Genomic DNA, 13,385 nt, shown 5'->3' on the forward strand with positions numbered 1-13,385 from the left:
ACACCGCAAAATGACTTACTTATCACGCTTAGCTGGACAAACTGAAAAGATCCCCACATGCACAGTGATGGTCGAAATTAAGCGTAACAGGAATGCAATTAACTTGCTCGTTTTGTTTCCTGTATTTTTACTGTGAGAGTTTCAATAAAAGAATCTTTTTGGAGCATAACGAGTTATTTTATTCACTCCAGCTGTTCTTGCTGGCGACATCTCGGAGAAAGGTAAGTTCAATCTCTGTGACGAAATGGAATTCTGACGTTCAGTCAGCTATACAAGATCGAGAAATCAATGTGTTATTATTAATGATAAGATTTTATTATCGTGTTGTGTTCCCTTGCGCTACCTAGGCCTAGGCAACTAGTAGCCATCGCTTGCCAGACTACCCCCGAATTATTTTGAACTAAATCAAGTTGTCATAGAGGGACTCGTGCTAAATCAGCTTTAAATCATACAGGATAATTCTTGTCTTTTATCTTCTCTTTGGAAGACGCTAGCTGTCTCGTTAAAGAACCCACTCCAACTTTCGACTTTACCAAGCATCCAAAGCATTTAAGAGTGGGGAACATTGGGGTGGGCGGGCGGGAAGGGGCACTGAACACTCAGGTAACACTCGGGTAAGTTCATACTTTTAGCTAACACATATGGCTAACATAAAGCCGGCTAAGAAACAAACCTAGTTTCTTGAAAATCACTGACCCTTGCCAATGTAACTAAAGACGTTCTCACTTTTTATTTGCATGATCTGAATGTTATTTACGACCACAAATGTCAATTGATAATACCACAGAAATATGCATCGACCAGGTTAACTTGGAGGGGACCTTGCTGACATTTTGAGATGTCCGCACAAAAGGCGCCTTCCGAGTTTGCGTAATTTCTATACGAACTTTGACTCGAATATTATAAGGGAGCATTATTAACACCGCAAAATGACTTACTTATCACGCTTAGCTGGACAAACTGAAAAGATCCCCACATGCACAGTGATGGTCGAAATTAAGCGTAACAGGAATGCAATTAACTTGCTCGTTTTGTTTCCTGTATTTTTACTGTGAGAGTTTCAATAAAAGAATCTTTTTGGAGCATAACAAGTTATTTTATCCACTCCGTCTCCAGCTGTTCTTACTGGCGGCATCTCGGAGAAAGGTAAGTTCAGTCTCTGTGAAGAAATGGTATTCTGACGTTCAGTCAGCTGTACAAGATCGAGAAATCAATATGTTATTAATGATAAGATTTTATTATCGTGTTGCGTTCCCTTGCGCTACTTAGGCCTTCAACTAGTGGCCATCGCTTGCCAGACTACCCCCGAATTATTTTGAACTAAATCAAGTTGTCATAGAGGGACTCGTGCTAAATCAGCTTTAAATCATACAGGATAATTCTTGTCTTTTATCTTCTCTTTGTAAGACGCTAGCTGTCTCGTTAAAGAAACCACTCTAACTTTCGACTTTACCAAGCATCCAAAGCATTTAAGAGTGGGGAACATTGGGGTGGGCGGGCGGGAAGGGGCACTGAACACTCAGGTAACACTCGGGTAAGTTCATACTTTTAGCTAACACATATGGCTAACATAAAGCCGGCTAAGAAACAAACCTAGTTTCTTGAAAATCACTGACCCTTGCCAATGTAACTAAAGACGTTCTCACTTTTTATTTGCATGATCTGAATGTTATTTACGACCACAAATGTCAATTGATAATACCACAGAAATATGCATCGACCAGGTTAACTTGGAGGGGACCTTGCTGACATTTTGAGATGTCCGCACAAAAGGCGCCTTCCGAGTTTGCGTAATTTCTATACGAACTTTGACTCGAATATTATAAGGGAGCATTATTAACACCGCAAAATGACTTACTTATCACGCTTAGCTGGACAAACTGAAAAGATCCCCACATGCACAGTGATGGTCGAAATTAAGCGTAACAGGAATGCAATTAACTTGCTCGTTTTGTTTGCTGTGTTTTTACTGTGAAAGTTTCAATAAAAGAATCTTTTTGGAGCATAACGAGTTATTTTATTCACTCCAGCTGTTCTTGCTGGCGACATCTCGGAGAAAGGTAAGATTTTATTATCGTGTTGAGTTCCCTTGCGCTACCTAGTCCTAGGCAACTAGAAGCCATCGCTTGCCAGACTACCCCCGAATTATTTTGAACTAAATCAAGTTGTCATAGAGGGACAATTCTTGTCTTCTATCTCTTTGGAAGAGTCTAGCGGTCTCGTTAGAGAACCCACTCCAACTTTCGACTTTACCAAGCATCCAAAGCGTTTAAGAGTGGGGAACATTGGGGTGGGCGGGCGGGGAGGGGCACTGAACACTCAGGTAACACTTGGGTAAGTCAGTCATACTTTTAGCTAACACATATGGTTAACATAAAGCCGGCTAAGAAACAAACCTAGTTTCTTGAAAATCACTGACCCTTGCCAATGTAACTAAAGACGTTCTCACTTTTAATTTGCATGATCTGAATGTTTATTTACGACCACAAATGTCAATTAATAAATGACTTACTTATCACGCTTAGCTGGACAAACTGAAAAGATCCCACATAAACAGTGATGGTCGAAATTCGAAGCGTAACAGGAATGCAATTATCTTTCTCATTTTGACTGTAAGAGTTTCAATAAAAGAATATTTTTGGAGCATAACAAGTTATTTTATTTACTCGAGCTGTTCTTGCTGGCGACATCTCAGAGAAAGGTAAGTTCAATCTCTGCGAAGAAATGGTATTCTGGCGTTCTGGCGTTTTATAAGATACTCTTGATAACTTTTAAAATTTTGCATGGCCTATCACCTAAGTACCTTTCAGATTTAATTAGTATTCAACAGCCTTCGTCCTACCATTTGAGGCGCAACGACAATGGTCGTTTGTTGGAAAGACCAAGTGTGAAAGCCAAGAAAACATTGGGAGACAGAGCTTTCCAGGTAGCTGCTCCTTTCCTATGGAATTAGCTGCCAAGGTCCGCGCGCGAAGCAACGAACTTAGAATCTTCTAAGACTTTAATTAAGACATTTTTATTTAAGGAATCATTTCAGTTATCTTAGCATATCTATATCTTTATTTGTAATTATCTTTTACCCATTTAATGTAAATATTTTTTTATGATTTTGATAGAAAGATTTGTAAAATTTTAGTTATTAATTACGGTTGTGGTGCGCTTTTGAATATTTTATAGAAAAGGCGCAATACAAATAATAAATGTTGTTGTTCTTGTTGTTGTTTCAGTCAGCTGTACAAGATCGAGAAATCAATGTGTTATTATCAATGATAAGATTTTATTATCGTGTTGTGTGCATGTTCCCCTTGGCCTTCAACTAGTGGCCTTCGCTTGCTAGACTACCCCCGAATTATTTTGAACTAAATCAAGTTTTCTTAGAGAGACTCGTGCTAAATCAGCTTTAAATCATACGGGATAATTCTTGTCTTTTATCTTCTCTTTGGTAGAGTCTAGCGATCTCGTTAAAGAACCCACTCGCTCCAACTTTCGACTTTACCAAGCTTCCAAAGCGTTTTGAGAGTGAAACAAAGCGGACTTTCTTTCGTTTTAACACCACTGAATAATGAATGATCAGTGCCGTAGGAAGGGGGGAAAAACTAGAGGGGGCGAGGGGCACAGAATCGAGCTCCGAAGGCTCGAGCAACCAGGGGGTCTGGGGGGCATGTCCCCCCAGAAAATTATAAAATCTAGAGGTTCAGAAATGCTATTTCCAGCGTTCTCCAAGAGCTATTTGTAATTTACGCCTATCGTGAATTACTTCCTACACTGTCAGACTCGGCTCGATCAGAGTCAGGTATTAGTTCGTTATCAAACTGTCTGAGTCGCCTTAGAGGCAAACGCAGACTTCATCGACATGTCGTTTAGTATCACCCTACGATGGCGAAAAAAAAAAATAATAGCAAATACGAATTGGGGAAATGGATACATAGAGGTTATTCAGCGGAAAGTTGTGTAGAACGACTAGGAGATGAGATTTTATTTTCAACATTTCATATGTCTGTTTTTACTTTTGGGGTAAAAAACTGGGGGGGGGGGGCACGGGTCTCCCCGGCCCCTCCCCTTGCTAGGGCACTGTGAATAATAGTCGATATAACTATGATAATCATGATTAACGAACATTTCTTGATTAGCAAATCACTGAACCTAACCAGTGACTATTTTAAATTTGCTTTCAAGTTCCAAACAAGAAATATGTTGTTCCCTGTTCCTACTCTAAACAAGGATATAATTGTACACCATTTTTAGTACACTGGATGAAATCTTTAATGATGGAACAGACCTAACATAGTTACAAAATGTCAGTTTGAGGGCTTTTCAGTGGCGGGTCTAGGGGAGGGACCCAGGGGGCTCGGCCCCCCTTATTTTGGGTGAAAAAAAGAAGAAATAACAGAAGGTAGAAAAGCCGGCAGGGTAAGCAAAACAAAACCGCCTTCCCCACCTCCCCCGCTTAGCTCAAGGTCTGGATCGCCACTGCTTTTGCATTTTGTTTTGGCGTTTTGTACTTTCCTTTGCATTGCACTGAGTAAGATAGGTTTGGTGTTTGTCGAAGAGTTCTTGCTATCTTATTGTTCTTATTTTTCTAAAGGAGAGAAAGAGCAACTGAGATAACTGCTTTTCATTTCAGTCAACATGGCGTGCATTGATAAGATTATCTTGATGTTTGTCGTTGTTCAAGTGGCGTTGGTTCTGGCCAAACCACACGAGCATGAATATGACGAGAGGCTGTATCACTCCAACGACGATATGGAGGATTTTCTCTTCAAACGAGCAAGTACGTACTGCATTTTTTACATATCTTTACAATTAGTGACTTTGCTTTCCATCAGATAAAATTAAATTTTATATATATATATATATATATATATATATATATATATATATATATATATATATATATATATAGATATAGATATATATATACCGACCTTACTGGGTATCTTCGATTCCGTAACACGGTCAGGGGTCCATAACCAGAAATGACTAACTATTTCAGTACAAATTTAGCAAACCAGCTACGACTTGACACTTTAAAGAGCCTTCAAAGTAATATTTTCGCTTCTTTTAAATTATCTCAGTTGATGAACTGCTTTGGAAAAAGCCCAGAGTAGGAGGAAGAGGGTGGAGGGGGGCGGGGGGGGGGGGGGGGCTGCAGGTACTCTACAAAAGTTTATACGGGGAGGCTCCTTACTTTTTTGTACCCCATCTTGCCAGAAATGATACCCCTTTTATATAACGAACAATAATGCAAGAGAACACTTAAAATAAATGATACATGATTTCGCCAAACTTTGCAAAAGATTTCACCTTTTCGAAATGTTTTACTTATCAAGATTCTTATCTAAATGCCTAAATGAAATATCTCCCTACCATTTCACATACCTCAGCTTGTGAAACCTGCACCTGAAAAGGTACCCCTTTCGAGCCGAGCCCTCCCGTTTGGCCATGACTCACGTTCCCCGGGGAAAAAAAAGATGAATTAAATTTGAGAAGATTCGGCGATGCCTGATCAGAAACATAAACCGATGGATAGAAACCTGTAATTTTCAAGTTCTACCGAGCTGAAACTGGTTGTTACGTAAGTGAGATATACGCCTGAGACCATTTCTTCATCATGATTGGTTGACAGCAGGCCAGCCAATCACAATTGGCTTTCCTGGAAAACAGGTTTTCATATCATTAAGGATTTTTTTTTTTTACTTTTTTCCCCCAAGTCGACTGCGGCAGTTTCGATGGCGGTATAAAAGGCAAATATACAAAAAAGTGCCGATCATCCTGCAAGTCAGGAGAGCTCGATCTTTCTGGATACCGTGGAGCTAATGACCCGTGTCCAGAGGGGGAGGTGTGCTGCATGTGCTATGGGAATAAATACTGGCAAGATACATATGGTGACTGGTAAGTTGGGAGGCATTGATTGGTGGTACCTAATTATATTTTTTTGGTGGAGCCTTGGTTAGGGTTAGACGTGAGGTTTAGCGAGACGTAGTCGAGGAAAAAGTACCCATGGTGAAACCAATTGCAAACAAGCCTTATTTGCCACAGCAACAGACTCTGAAGATGACTTCTGGTCAGGCTGTCGAAACGTCAGTCACCAACAACAGTTCTTTTCAGAATTACCCCCAGCCGGACAATCACACTAAACAAACTACTTAGGCATTGTGACCGTACCCTAATCCGGCCAAGTGACATGCGTGATATCGTAGCCATATCAGGTCAGTGACTTGATATCGCTGGATATCAGGACAATAGACGCAGCTTCTGATTGGCTGAATTGCGAATTTGGGTGCGGTAGTCAATTATAGCAGTCAGTGCTCGCTAGTTGCATGTAGCATTGTCAAAGCTTAGTGTTGCGAGCAACTGTAGTTTACCAGCAGTCTAGGTTTACATCAGTATAAAGTACAGATATTATATAATAGGTGATCAAAACACTTACCGGGATACCTTATTTAAAGGAGCTCAGTCACGGTATTTCGAGTTATTTTGACCATGTTCAAAATTACCTTGAAATTGAAGGAAACATGAAAATGATAGTTCACTAAGATAGAAGAGCAAAACACCAGAGAGTCAATAATAAACCATAAGGGATCAAGGATGATTAAGGATGAAGAAGACTGACAAGGATTACAAACGATGAACTTGAAAAACTTAGGCTAAACTTTTCTAGATGTGCAAGCCGTGACTTAGCTCCTTGAAGCGAAATACCTTTGAAAGGTGACATAAAATAGCATAGAAACCACGCCTAAAAGTGATAATGAGGATGAACTGAGCTTGTGGTTCTCTTTTTTTTCTACAGCGAATTGTCAGAATGAGTCGGTGCCCATTAACACTGCCTCCGACGCCGATATTGTCTCAACTGGTGGTACAACACATAATACTTTAGTTGACCTTCTTGTGTATTAGGAGATGAAGTGACAAATAAAAGCAATTTTGCCATAAAAAAATATGTGAAATACTTCTTTGGATATGTGGGCAAAACAAGTAACGTTCTGTGATCCTAGATAGTGGGCAAAATCATAGCGGGTGTCGACGTTTCAAAGGGATCAAGTTTTTGCCCAGCTGAATCTTTAGTATAGGCAATTGTATGAATGCAATTGCAGATTAATTAGGGATTTACATTACGAGTGATATTTGAAAATTCGCGCATAATTGCGCTCATGCTTTGTGTAGAGGACTCAGCTGACGTAAAACAATAGAGAACTAAAGGACAAAAAAAGGAAAACAATGACTTGTACTGTGTCTTTTACACCAGAAGGAGCCTAAAATTGCACGAGCCTTTAGGCGAGTGTAATTTGAAACAATTTTCAAATATCATAAGTACTGTAGGTTCTTAACTGCACGAGCTTTCATGAGTGAGAAAATTACGAACGCACGCGCGTTAATTTTCACTGCAGTGCAAATAAAAAATTAACGATCAACTGGCCTGTTCTCAGCCAGTAACAAAGAAAACATTTTCTCAGTCGTACGATAAGGGGTATAATTGTTTATGTTGTGAGTCTCTTATTTCATTTACCAAGACGTATTATCATAAGTCTCAGACAAATAATACGTTTGCTTACAAAAAACAAAAATTGCAAAATTCAAAGAAAAGCAACTTCTAAACTCTTTTCCTAATGCCTTTATAGAAAGAGTTGTATGGCCTGGTTGAAGTTTCTGAGCGTTTTCCCCAGTTTGCATGTTTCTCCACTCAAGGATACCTCGCCTCGACAGCTTTTGCGCTTGATTAGTAGTGGAAAGAAGAAAGGAAACCTCTGAGACCGGCTTAACTCAGCCATAGTTGTTTTGTTCTTTCCAGTCAATCCAAACATAGTTAATAGAGGGGACTGTTTACGAGGCCCGGCAAACATCAAAGGAGCAAACAAATATGCATTATTAGTTCGTATAGTGTGATCGTCCGGGTGAGGGTAGTTCTGAAAAGAACTGTTGCTGGTGACTGACGTTTCGACAACCTGAGCGCAAGTCATTTTCAGAGTCAAGTGAATAATGTTTGTCAGTCGATGATGTTATAAGTCTGGTCCGTTAAACGTGATTCAGTATAGCCATGATGGTATTGGCTGAAAGAGTCGTGTTAAGTTTGTCATCTGTCATTGGTGGGTTTCGATCCGTCTATTGTTGGTCAAAATGGTCGGTTTTTGGTCCGTCCATTGTTAGTCAAATTAAGTCGGCCTGTTAGAAGTCTGTTTGTCGGTTTCGTTTCCGTCAGGGATAAGTCGTTTGTAAGGCGCTGGTAGTTGTTGACATCTGTTAAGAGGCGTTTGTTCTACGTTAGTGTACCAGCTTTTCAGAGTCAGTCGTTGAAAATAGTTTGTACAAACCATTTATTATAGATGTCATTATGTTGGAAGGTCCACGACCGTGCAAAATCTTTTGTTTTGAGCTCATACATTGTGCATGAATTACGTAACCAACACGTTTCTATTGGTTAGTTCCTCAGTACGGAGTAAACAACTATTGTGTTTTGTGTACGGTCAAGGCCAAAAAAGAGAACAAAAACATACAACAAAGAACTTAGTCGGGTTTCATAACAATACCCCTCTATTAACTATGATCCAAATAGCTAATTATTCGTCTTGGAAGATCATAACAACCATTGTTCAGTTATTTTTTCTCCAAGAGAGCTGTACTTTATAATCAGCATACCTCGTAATCAAACAGCAAGAGTTCATTCCTTCTTTCACGCCAGTGAGTTGACCAATACTGCTGCTAATTTCCTCTCAGGTAAGTTCATACTTTAAAGTAGCCGGCTAGAAATGAACCCAATTTCTTGAAGCCAATATAACTAAATTTGCTTCCTTAAGCGTTTCATTTCTAACGTTTATATCTCCTCCAAATAAGAGAAATTTCACGCGTTAATGTTGTTTATGACCACTAGACGTATGACCCTTGAAACATGCATCGACCAAGCTAACTTCAGTCAGAGGAGACCCCGCTGACATTTTGAAATATCCGGGACAAAATAAGGCGCCTCTCCCGAGTTTGTATATATAAGTTCTAAACTTTGGATCTCTTTTTCAAAACCAAAGCAACTTAACGGAGTCTTGATTATGTTTCGTTTTTTTGCTTCATTAACCAGAGCTACCGCCCATACGTAAACATATGTGAAGTTGCTTCCTGGAGCCGCATCGCAACATGGCCATTTATTTAGTTTGAATACGATTTTTGCCAGTTCGCAGATTTCGGCAGATTTCTCACTGAAGTATGTCTTGCCACGAATTCTTTTTGTGCTTGATAAGTGGTGGAAGGCCGGAAGAAAGAAAACCTCTGATACCAGCTTTACGGCCATTGTTGATGTGGTCTTTTCAACCAGCCTGTCTAGCTATTGTTTGGCAAGATTAGTAGGCCCGGCTTTGTTCATTTATTTTGTCTTGAGACGGGAGCTCAGATCCTTTCATGCTATCAGCATTCTTACAGTGGCTAATTAAAAAGTAAGGGATCACTCCTAGTTTGAAACCAGTGCGTTGATCATTTAACTTCACCTTGTATAGTGGCTCTGATTTTCGGTAAGGCAAGTCTTCATTTCAAGTTAACTTGAGGTCCGAAACCCGATCTGGGCTTTGCTATGGTAATTTGCGTAATATGGCCGCACCATGCCCCCAGTCTTGCCCAGTCACATTAGCGTTATAACATAGCTAGCAGATCAGCACGATCATCCTGATCATCAAGATAGGGTCTTTTCGTAGAACAAAAACTAAGATGGGGTCTTAGTTTTCGTACAATTAACGAAACCTAAGAAGTGGTCTCAAGGCCTATCCAAACGGTAAATGTTTAGCGACCAAACATCATCAAACATTGTTTGGTGACCAAACATGCTGACGTTGAAGTGAGTGGCCAAACGGTTAAAACATGTTTGATCAAACACAGATCAAACTATGGATACAGGCCGTTGAGCAAGCGTGGGACGCATGCGCGCGCCAAACGTGTTTGCTACGGCTGTCCAAACTAACAAAACATCGCCCACCAAATTCGAGAACAAAAGAAATGCTTTAAATTGTTTCAAACACGATCAAACAGCACCAAACAAGATGGCCAAACGGTAAAATGTTTGGTCACCAAACATTTCCCGTTAGGACAGGCCTTTAGGTGAACGTTTTCGAAGGTTTTAGTTTCCTTGGCACTCTAAGATATGCATCATAATCCAGAAATGTAAAACAACTGATTCATGCTTTTAGCTCTGCATTGGCGAGTTATTTTGCACTTGGAAGCTTGGAGAGCACCCAAGAAGCTAGAGTTGCTCTCGGCTGCGCCTCGAGCAGCTCTTTCACTTCTTATACTCGACCGCCAAACTTTGCCGCCTGCATTCATAACTCGTTATAGACCGTTATAACAAACTGTCACAAAGCTATTTTGATGTACTAATTCAAAGACCTAGTTCTCTTGTATTACTAAAATTTAACTTCCTTTTGGCTTCCTAAAAAAAAACTGTTTTCCATTTCAGTCAACATGGCGTGCATTGATAAGATTATCTTGATGTTTGTCGTTGTCCAAGTGACGTTGGTTCTGGCCAAACCACACGAGCCTGAATATGACGAGGCTGTATCACTCCAGCGACGACATGGAGATATTCGTGCACAAAAGAGGAGGTTAGAGACATCTTTACAATCTTTGCTTCCTTTCTGATTCTACTACTGCTAAATAGAATCGCCATACATGCAGTTACCTGACAATAAAGTGAAAGTCCGGCCATTACAATTCATGGTCAATATAAATTTTAGGGTTTTTCAGTGTCCTCATTAGATCCTCTATCATTAATTTTGCCCAACCTCTATCGCTCTGTTTTGCAGATAGCTGCGCCGTTGCGCCTGAAAAACGTAAAAACTGTGGTTATGGAGGGATAACCGCACAAGAATGCGAAAGCAAAGGATGCTGTTTTGATGACAGCATCAGAGGTGTTATATGGTGTTTTGAAAAAGGTCAGTTTGTCACTTCTCGTTGATATTAGCCTGTTCCAGGCCCTCGGTAGTTGGGGACGAGCGAAAACGAGCGAGAGAAAAAACGAGGGAGGACTAAGCCTAGCCTCGCCTTAGTCCTCCCTCATTTTTTCTCTTGCCCCGTTTTTTCGCTCGTCCTCTACTGCCGAGAGCCTGGAACAGGCTACGTTGATATTTGTAAACCAGTCAGTTAACACACTGTAACCTGATTTACCAGTAATCTACGAGTAATAAAAATCAGAAAGTCATATGATGATTTTCATGTCCCTGTAAAATGTAATGGATCCGATTAACACGGACACCGTTTTAGTTACTGATAAAAAATATTCTTACAAGATCTATACTAACCAGTTATTAACTTGATTTAAGCGCGTTTTACAGTTATTTGATTGTTTCTTTTCTTACCCCAAGGGGACTGCGGAAGTGGTTGCGAACCGGAAGGCTGTTACTCCCGCAGATGTCGATCTTCATGCAGAAATAATGAGAGACGCGTCTCAATATTCGACGGCAAATGCTCTGGAGGAGACAAGTGTTACATGTGACACGAGGCCTAGGGTAGTGGCTGGTACGTTTCGAAACAACAACTGATGATACAGAATTGCAGCAGCCAGAAGTTAAATTTTTGAAATTAGTACTGATTTTCAAGTAAATGCAAATAGTCAGTTCGGATAACTTGCATTGCAGAAAACCGCTAATCGGTGTGATGTAAATATAACAAAAGTACTGAGAATATTAATCGCTCGATTACAGCTTTTAAAAAGAATGGGTAAAAAACTGAATACAAGAGTGCTTAAAACAAAAAGAAGACTGAAGAACGAAAGGCTAACAATGAAAATGAAAAATGAAAAAACTGAATAAAAGAGTGCTTAAAACAAAAAGAAGACAGAAGAACGAAAAGCTAACAATGAAAGTCAACAAGAAAATGGTAAATTAGCATGGTTAACTTGTTTGTTTAAAGGACGTTTCCTCCTTGATTTTAAGTCGCAAAGGCAGAGGCAAAATCAGTATCCCGGCTTATTTCACAAACGTTACATAGAAGACGCACTCAAGCTGAAGGATGATTTAATTTGTTGCTTTCTTTTTTGTTCCAACAGCACCTACGATCCCTAGTAGGAGTAAACAGAAGTCGCGATGACCGCTACAGGAAAAACAGCTGTTAGAACAATCTTTTAACATTACCTTTTTGTGTGTTTAGAAAACAAAGCAAAAAATAAAAGAATTTTTTGCCGCGACTAAGTGTGTCAAACATTTGAGGACAGCTGACGTTCTTGTGCACTTCACCACAGGGGCGCTACAAGGACGTTTGAAAGAAAAAGCGAGAAACTAAACTACAAGAGAGTGTGTGCAAGTTTGATTCTATCGGTCTGGAGTAGTGGGTAAATGAGGCACGTTTCAAGCCACATTCTAGCCAGTTCATGGCCCATTATTTAATATAAGTTCAGCTGATGGAAAGAACGGCGTTTGAAACGGAAATCATACTCTGAACAGCCCCAGTAGCAAAACAATGGGAGATGTGTTAACTCAGCTTGAGCTGTATAAGCGCAGGTTGGTTTTCTCTGTCAAGAAAGCTAATGTGTATTGCCATAAAAAATGTCTACTACCCTCCCTTGATCTTCCTTCCCCGGCACGGAGGCTCCGGGGGGTACTCTGTAAATCTTTGGATGGGGGTGTGTTGTTGGGACACTGAAACCCTTACCCTATACTAGACCATGATCAGCTTGATTTTGCAACCCTATTCTAGACCAGGCACCAAAATGCCCTATACTATCCCAGACTAGCTATTTCCAATGCAGAAACTTTAAAATTATTCTAAACCAAAACTGTCCCAGACTAAACTGCCTGAAAACCATACCCACACATACCTATATACAGGGGGTGAATAGGGGTATGCAAATCCTCGGATCCGTGCCTTTTTCTCGCCAAATCTGTCGTTCCGCCAATATTTTCGTTCAAATCCGAAACTACAACCACACCCAGAAACATAAGTGAACTCATTGGCATACCGACCAAGGCTGAAGAAAGATCTATGAACCAAAATTCGTTTAGGAACCAAGATTCGAACATCAAGACGGGCACAATCCGGAATCCTCGTCAAAATTCACAGCTGATCCACGATCCACTGTGTTTTCGAAATCCGCGAATCCGCTTGATCTACCCCAAAAATCCACAATCCGTGCGCTTTTTAAGGCCAAATCTGTCGATCCGAAAACCTATTCATCCCCCACTATATAGCTCATATGTAAGGGAGTACACAATCGACAACAAAGGTAACTCCTTCCAGTTCCAAAGGACGAAAACTTCTCGAGCCGTAGCTGAAAAAGTACACTTGGTTGGTGTACAATAGAGATGGCAATTTTATGTATTGTAAAATCGGTACGAAAGCTAAGAAGTCAAACGGAATGGGCAAGGAGTCCCGGGCCAAAATTTTCACTTTCGACAGGCTGGTCCTCAAGAACACCAAAT

General features: G+C 40.3%; 1 protein-coding gene and 1 pseudogene across 5 annotated transcripts; both read left to right on the forward strand.

Moving 5' to 3' along the window:
• The first annotated feature begins 142 nt into the window (after positions 1-142).
• LOC110069429 (uncharacterized) lies at positions 143-6,938 on the forward strand. Of its 4 annotated transcripts, none has more exons than XM_089294206.1 (4): positions 143-221; positions 4,625-4,771; positions 5,712-5,892; positions 6,791-6,938. In XM_089294206.1, the coding sequence occupies exons 2-4, from the start codon at positions 4,630-4,632 to the stop codon at positions 6,804-6,806; spliced, it is 339 nt and encodes a 112-aa protein (XP_089150332.1). In that variant the 5' UTR covers positions 143-221; positions 4,625-4,629; the 3' UTR covers positions 6,807-6,938. The 4 variants fall into 4 exon arrangements, with proteins under 4 accessions (XP_089150332.1, XP_089150331.1, XP_020632614.2 ...); XM_089294205.1 differs by lacking the exon at positions 143-221 and adding an exon at positions 1,041-1,146; XM_020776955.2 differs by lacking the exon at positions 143-221 and adding an exon at positions 1,967-2,060.
• Positions 6,939-10,348: 3,410 nt separating this feature from the next.
• On the forward strand, positions 10,349-12,154 carry LOC110069450 (uncharacterized; annotated as a pseudogene). The gene is made up of 3 exons (XR_016208608.1): positions 10,349-10,574; positions 11,334-11,487; positions 12,017-12,154. The product of XR_016208608.1 is annotated as an uncharacterized LOC110069450 (transcript).
• Positions 12,155-13,385: the final 1,231 nt, after the last annotated feature.

This window comes from Orbicella faveolata, unplaced genomic scaffold (genome assembly GCF_042242905.1).
Source record: "Orbicella faveolata isolate gen_17 unplaced genomic scaffold, um_ofav_v1 contig_25, whole genome shotgun sequence".
Classification (NCBI taxonomy): Eukaryota; Metazoa; Cnidaria; class Anthozoa; order Scleractinia; family Merulinidae; genus Orbicella; species Orbicella faveolata.

Bases quoted from the DNA above. Each gene is read 5' to 3' on its own strand.
- LOC110069429 (XM_089294206.1), top strand. From the start codon at position 4,630: ATGGCGTGCATTGATAAGATTATCTTGATGTTTGTCGTTGTTCAAGTG. The intron at 4,772-5,711 runs GTACGTACTGCA...TTTTCCCCCAAG, and splicing joins TTTTCTCTTCAAACGAGCAA to TCGACTGCGGCAGTTTCGAT.